Source organism: Coenobita brevimanus, chromosome 17, assembly GCF_032717465.1.
Source record: "Coenobita brevimanus isolate Jiangsu-jjx chromosome 17, ASM3271746v2, whole genome shotgun sequence".
Taxonomy (NCBI): domain Eukaryota; kingdom Metazoa; phylum Arthropoda; class Malacostraca; order Decapoda; family Coenobitidae; genus Coenobita; species Coenobita brevimanus.
The window spans coordinates 31,762,460-31,770,096 of NC_136970.1; the positions used below are offsets into that span (position 1 = coordinate 31,762,460).

General features: G+C 43.5%; 1 protein-coding gene across 1 annotated transcript; it reads right to left on the minus strand.

The window, feature by feature from the left end:
* Positions 1–1,264: 1,264 nt before the first annotated feature.
* Positions 1,265–1,627, minus strand: LOC145391143 (uncharacterized). Its single transcript, XM_080265822.1, has one exon. The coding sequence runs from the start codon at positions 1,625–1,627 to the stop codon at positions 1,265–1,267; it is 363 nt and encodes a 120-aa protein (XP_080121948.1).
* Positions 1,628–7,637: the final 6,010 nt, after the last annotated feature.

A 7,637-nucleotide genomic window follows, 5' to 3' on the forward strand; every position in this document is an offset into this window, starting at 1 on the left:
TCCAGGGCTTGTTTTACTCCTGAAGGAGGAACCCCTTACCTGCACTGCCTCCACAGCCATCTGTCTTTGGCCAGTCTTGACCATGTGGGTCCCAGGTGGCCGGTAAGGTAGTCTTTCCATCGTGTTTTTGGCCGTCCGCGTTTTCTGGTTCACTCTCCTGGGATCCATTCTGTTGCTCTGGTGGTCCTTCGGTCATCAAGTAACCATGCGATGTGACCCACCCATCAGTATTTTGCAATATTGATGGTGTCAGTGATGTCGATGACACCCCTCTGTTGCCGGATCCAGGAATTGTGCTTTCTGTCTTGGAGGGTGATGCCTAGCATGATGTGCTCCATAATGAGCAGTGCAACTGCGAGCATCTTCACCGTGACGCCGTTTAGTACCCGTGTCTCACTGCCATATGTCATGACTGGTAATATGTACTCACTGAACACATATTTCTTTTTCTTCATACTTGCCCTGTGTCTTATCTTATTGTTCGTTTTGCTGAAGGCTGCCGAACCGAGCGCAATCCTTGCCTTTACTTCTGGGAGTATATCGCCATCTTGTGTCATCTTTTTGCCAAGGTATATGTAGCAGCCAACCTCTTCCATAATCTTTCCATCGGCGGTGACCGTGGAACAGATGGCGTAGTCATTAAACACCACTTTGGTCTTGATGAAATGCATGTTGAGGCCAAATGGGCTGCTAGTTCTACGGATGAAGATGAGCGTGCTCTCCAGTTCCTCTGGTGGCTTGCCTGTCAGGAAGGTGTCATTGGCGAAGAACAAGTGGGAGAGATGCTCGCCGTTCATGTTTAGTCCTCTGTTCTTCCAATATATTCTCTCTATTATGGTGTTTTTTTTAGTCACAATGGGAAGAGCTTTGGTGAGATATTATCTTGTCTTGCTCCCCTTTCTAGTGTTACCTTATCGCTGTCTCTGTGGAGCTTCAGGGTGGAGGAGGCGCCATTGTACAGATCACGTAGAAGGGTTATTCAGGCATGGTCAACTCCCTGGTTCTCCAGCGCCTTGTAGCATGGGGTGGACTCGATAGACTCAAAGGCCTTCTTGTAGTCAATGAAGGCAAAACAGAGTGGGACCTTGTACTCGTTTGCCTTTTCATATAACTGGTTGACCACATGGAAATGGTCGATGATGGAGGATCTCGACCTTAAACCGGCCTGCCCTCTTGGTTGATGTTGGTTCAGCATATGTAACATTCTCTTGAGGAAAACATGGGAGAACACCATATATGTGACTAGCAGGAAGTTGACTGGCCTCTAGTTCTTGATGTCAGCCTTGTCTCCCTTCGTGTGGAGAATGACTATTGATGCACTCTTCCAGCAGCTGAGGACTCTTCCATCAATGAGACATCTGTTGAACAACTTCACAAAGATACTGGCCACTGGTTCCCTTCCATCCTGCAGAATGCCTGCGGTGATGTTGTCCTCCCCAGGAGCCTTGTCCCGCTTCAGTTTCTTTATGGCAACTCTCACCTTTGATGGTAGGTTGGGAGGGGAAGGTGGGCCTGCTGTGTTGTCGCTGACATTGAAAGGTTGGTCATGAGGTCGCCTGGTGCTGTAAAGTTTGGTGTAAAACTCCTCACACCCCTTGACCATCCTCTTGATGTCTTTGATGTGCATGCCGTCTTCCTCCTAGAGGGCGATGATGTTGTTTCCGCCTAGGCACTGCTTCTTTCTGGTAGACTTGAGACCTCTCTTGTTTTTTAGGTCTTTCAGTTGTTGTCCCTCGTTGTAGTTGTTTATGTCCTCTGTCATGCAACACCTCCGTGGAGAGCTTGTCCAGTTTTGGTGGCTTGTCGCTTCCAGCAGTCTCTACCGTGGCTTCCATGATGGTGGTGGTGATGTCAAGGTGTGTGTCGAGGCCATCTGTTGTTGTTGATTCCAGGGCTTCAAACCTGTTCGTCAGCAAAATCGCACAATACTCTAAAAAAATAATGGAATTACTATACAACGTAAGGGAAGAACATGGCAATAATAGATAACTGTAAAATCAGTATTCCATATTTACAGTTAAACTGTAGTATTTGCCTAGTGGAATAGCAATGAAGTAGGTAGATGGGAAGTAACAAAAAAAAAAAACTATCTGTGACACTTAAAAGGCAGCTGAGGATTGAGGGTGATGGACAGTTTCTAATCATGCTTTGACTTGTACATTGTACAACAACTGTATGGCCTTGAAAACGCTACACATGTCATAAGTAGGATAATTCAGCGGCAAATGAATAGTTAATAAATTTGGGGCTTATTATTAAATGAAAGAGTCATTTTTTGAAACTTTAAGGTAAAACTGATGTAGGTAAGGGTTGATTTATTTCATTCTGGTTTGCCATTTTCAATTTTTGACAAGAAAAGATACAATTTTTTCACTATCAAAGTTGACTAGAAAAAAAGCTGACAAAACTGGCACACCCTACTGCACGGTATTGCTGCGTCTGGGATTCCGCTGCATGGGGAATTAATGTACCACCCTCCCCCTACCGGCTTAAAGTAGCAGAGCTTATAGGTTCACATATTGCTCTAATAGCTTTTGATGCTGCCCAGATCGGTTCTCTATGTACTACGATGGACCCCAGCGACTTAAACAGAAAAATAATATGGAGATGACATTCTTAAAAATATATAAAAAATGTCATGATAGATGAGAGGTTGCAGTTTCAGCTGTACTAAGCGTTCCTCGTGTGGTGTATTTGGCTATAGTTTTTTTTTTTTTTTTTTTCACCCTTTGCTTTACCTTGTCCAATTGCTAGATGGCCGCTATTTGTATTAATCTGATCGGAACTCAATACAATATTCCTAATGTAACAGAAAGTAGGAGTTATACAGGGGTGCAATGATAGTCTCTTATTTTTGTTCAATTAAATACTAAGATTAAAATTAACAAGATAGTAAAAGACAAAACTGTTACCATCCATTCATCTATCATCAAGTCCTATGTTGTCCCATGAGGAGCGTAAGAGCCCGGGGCTAGGCAAGTTGGTCCTGTCGTTTAAGATGAGAGTGACCAGCCTCATTCATCCATGAGTGGCATTGCGTTAGCAATAAACCCCAACCATCCTTTGGATATAAATCTGCACGAGACTCTCCGATTGGAGAGACTTAATTACTCACTAAACCACCAGGCACCATAATTTGGTCATATGGTTACCACCCAGCATAGTAATGGTTTCCTGGTGTATAGAAAAGTGTAGAGCCATCCATGGGCAGAAGGGAGGGGAAAGAATGAAGGAGAGAAAGACAGAAGAGGGAATATAAAGTCACCCGTAGACAGAAGGAAGAGGGAAGAATGAAGGAAAGACAGACACTGTTACATTTGGAAAAATAAAGATAAGTGGTACCAAGATACAACCAACCCTTCCCGGCAGTCATTTTAGTGCTGACGTATAAACACAACAAAATATCTAGTCAAAGATGTCACATATAAAAGTCTGGAGTAAATCGGGTGAAAATTGTCGATTTTATGCCCATTTGAAATTTTAGGCCCTACCCACCTGACACTGACCCCCCTACCGGTAACTTGGGGGTGCCCCCCTCCCCCCCGATGTAATGAGGCATTTTATAGGATGCAGATTTGAAAGATGCACCTTTATGTTTTGGGTTCATGTTGATATGACGAATTAGAAAGGAGTTACAGCGAAAAAAATATTTGTACTGGTTCCACCCTTTTTTTTCTAGCCTACATTTTTTGGACCTACAGCCTAGGCCTTGGCCCAAGTTGGCCCAGAATTTAATAAGGTGATCAGAAGGTCGTAACCCATCATCCCCGTTATTTCAGTCAAAATCGCACCAGTAGTTTTCGCGTAAAGTTGTTAACAGAAAGACAGACAAACAAACAGACAGACAAACTGAGTGAAAACAACATCCGTCCCCGAGCCCCTCTGGGACTGGGACGGGTAAGGTCCGATTCACACGGCCCTTTTGGTTCCGACAGGCAGTCCGCCTGCTAGACTCCGTCGAGATTTCTTACATGCATTCTAATGTAACTGTTCACATGACCCGTCAAGCTAACAGCAGCAGCCTTCCGTCAGCCGACCGACACGTCACGGATATCTTCTCGAGAAATCCTGGCCGGCTAGCTGGCGACTTGACGCCGGCCTGAGGGATTGGTGATGGCTCATGTGAACGAGGACACGTAGTGTACCCGTTCATTCCACTACTACCATGTCCATGTAGATAACACATAGAGTTCATTGTTTGACTTGTGCGTTCTTATGAAGAGTTATTTGATATGACTAACAAGAAGCACAGTGATAATCTGTGTAAAGATAAGATATGGAAAGTGATTGGCGAGGAAGTAAACAAACCAGGTGAGTGTCATTAGTTTATTTTACATGAAATTAAAACTCATAATCTTTGCAGGAAAATTTACTGGTTTTTCTAGCCTTAATACAGGATATGCTATATCCTTCAGCCTTAATACAGGATATGCTACATCACTCCCAAGGTACTGCTCCAGCAGGACTACTGAATAATTTTACCTCATCATTTGCCAGTTCTTTATACAGGTTCCAGAATTCTCCCTGAAACATTCTCTTTTTTCAGTGACTGGTGTACCCATAACCTTTTCCTCTTTCCACGAACTTTTTCTTCCTCCTCTTTTTCTAATAGTAGAGCAACTGCCGCCAAATTCTTTAGAGACCGACCGGCCATGATCCTCACGCAGCAGTGAGCACACACTGAATGACGATGCTGGACGGATCGGGAACGTGTCATGTGAATACACAACATTCTGACGGCGTTAAGCTGGCGGACTCTCTGACGGAACCAAAACGGGTCGTGTGAATCGGGCATTTTTGCAATCCTCACATGATTTTCAAATCAGGAAACAGATGCGCAGTGAAGGAGTTAGAACATTCTCCATTAACTCTTTCAGTATGATTGGAACTTTACTAATAGTACCGGTATTTAATGTTTGATACCACAGGTTTTCATTCATATCAGAGATCTTTTGTAGTTAAATCCTTCAGTCAGGTGGCGGATCCTTCAGCGCTTTTTTTTTTTTTTTTTAATCCGCAGATTAATTCTTCAGCTTGGAGGAGATTTAAAAATTCCCGGGTTAGATACAAATTTCATTGTTCCTTTCACTCAGCAAAGCAGCCTGAAGACAGCAGCCATACAACAGACATCACCTGACAGAATGAGTTATGGGATGGAAACAATGTCCATTCATTCCTCTGACACGATGGCAATTTATTGGGAAATTATTGCTACCGACAGGCGATTACATTCACCTTGGAGGGAGACGTCTCGCAGTGAAGAGGTGAACAACTTTTCTTTCCTCGCATTATATGATTATGTACAGTATATCTCACTTTTCCCATAGTGAAGGGGTTAATTTACTACAAGAAGTTTCATCCATATATATATATATATATATATATATATATATATATATATCATCATCATCATCATCAGCCGTTTGAGTATCTACCGCAGGACCAGCCTATCCCGATTGAAGAGGGGACGATACAGCCAATGTATCTCTACCAAGTGGCTTAGGCTATCTAGTAGAGATTGCACGTAGGGTGAGAAGTGCTTGTTAGTGTAATTGTAGTGCTGGAGTGGCTTTGGATGTGTGTGTAGTCTGTGAACCAAGTGTAATCGGCCCACGCAAGCCGACTGGGTGCAAGCATACTTTACAGTAAGCGACACTGGTTCAACCACAGCACCCCTGGTGTCCGCCAGTGCAGTACGTGGCCGGGTGAACACTCCTAAAGTTTATTACCCTGGCGGGGCGCGAACCCTGGTCCACCCGTGTACGAAACACACACTCTACCACTGTACCACAGAGGCTCCTATCTCTCTCTCTCTCTCTCTCTCTCTCTCTCTCTCTCTCTCTCTCTCTCTCTCTATATATATATATATATATAAACAACTGTACAAAATTCAGAACAAAGTTATAATTAGTGGCCCAGCAATTATACATGAACTACCTCCTCTACATTTATTTTATGCAAAGAAGAAGGAACCAAAGGTCAGGAGCCCACTAACCGTTCCTTCCAAGAAAAAAAAAAAAAAACAATACGATTGAGAGCCATATTCAAGATCCGTTCTTTTCGGGATGCTTGGACACACTGCGTTTGAAAGACTGGAGATCATAGGAAGTAGGAAATACAGACGGAGACAGTTCCAGAGTTGACCTGTTGCACAAATGAAGGACTGGGAGTAACGTTTAACTCTTGCATTAGAAAGATGGATAGAAAAGGGATGAGAGTTTGTTGCTAGACGGGTGGTACGTGCCCGATGTAGAGGTGGAGGGATGCAAGCAGACAATTCAGAGGAGCAGTGACCATTGAAGTAGCGATAGAAAAGAGATAAAGATGCAACGGTGCAGCGAACAGACAGAGGTTGAAGGGAGCCAGTAAGAGGAGGAGAGTTGATGAGACGAAAAGCCTTTGACACCACCCTATTGAGAAGAGCTGTATGTGGGGAACCTTCCCAAACATGAGAGTTGTACTCTACACAGGGGCGGCTAAAACCCTTGTATAAAGTCAACAACTGTGCAGGGGTAAAGAAAGTATAGAGTCGGCTTAGCACAACTTATATCCTGGATGCAGATTTTACAAGAGATGTAATATCTTTCCAAATTAAGTCCCGAGAGAATGAAACCCCAAGTATGTTTATGGATGGTGCAGGATTAAGCTGAATATCATTAAACGTAAATGGTTACACCTGTGGAAGATTTTGTTGAGTTGATAGGAGTAGGAACTGAGTTTTTGATGCATTAAAAAGAACAAGATTATTTTTACCCCACTCAGAGATACGAGCCAAGTCAGACATTAGGTGTGCCATAGCCTCAACCCTTGTTTGTTGAAGTAACTGCTGAGATGGACTTTGCGGGAACCGAATGGAAAGGTGAAGGGTGGAATGATCAGTGTATGAGTGGATAGGGGTAGATGTACAGCTTAGAAGGTCATTGATGAATAAAAGGAAGAGAGTTGGTGATGGGACAGAGCCCTGGGGAACACCACTACTGACAGATGTAGAAGAACGATGGCCATCTACAACAGCAGATATAGAACGACTAGAAAGGAAGCTAGAGATGAAGACACAGATAGAAGGATAGAAACCGTAAGAAGACAGTTTAGAAATAAAAAATCGGTGACAGACTCGTTCGAAAGCCTTTGATATGTCAAGTGCAATGGCAAAGCTTTCACCAAAGTCCCGAAAGTAGGATGACCAGGAGTCTGAAAGGTAGGTGAGAAGATCGCCAGTGGAGCGTCCCTGACGGAGCCCATACTGACGATCAGGAAGAAGGTTATGATAGGAAAGATGTGTTAAAATTTTTCTGTTAAGAATAGACTCGAAAACTTTTCAGACACAGGATGTTAAAGCAATTGGGTGATAGAGGGTTGGAATTGGTCACCCTTCTTCTGGACTGGCCGAATGAAAGCAAACTTCCACCAAGAAGGAAAGGTACAATTTGATAGAGAAAGACGAAAGAGTTTACCTAAGCAGAGTGTTAGCACAAAAGCACAGTTCTTTAGGATAACAGGCCCATATGCCTTATTAGTGTTAAGGCCAGTGATGGCAGAAAGTACATCAGCTGAAGAAATATTAACGTCAACCATTTGGAAATCAGCGGGGGGAAGTGATGGAGGAACAGCACCGGAATCGACTAAGGTGGAACTGG

Excerpts from the sequence above, each read along its gene's own strand:
- LOC145391143 (XM_080265822.1), bottom strand. The coding sequence starts at position 1,627 with ATGCACATCAAAGACATCAAGAGGATGGTCAAGGGGTGTGAGGAGTTT.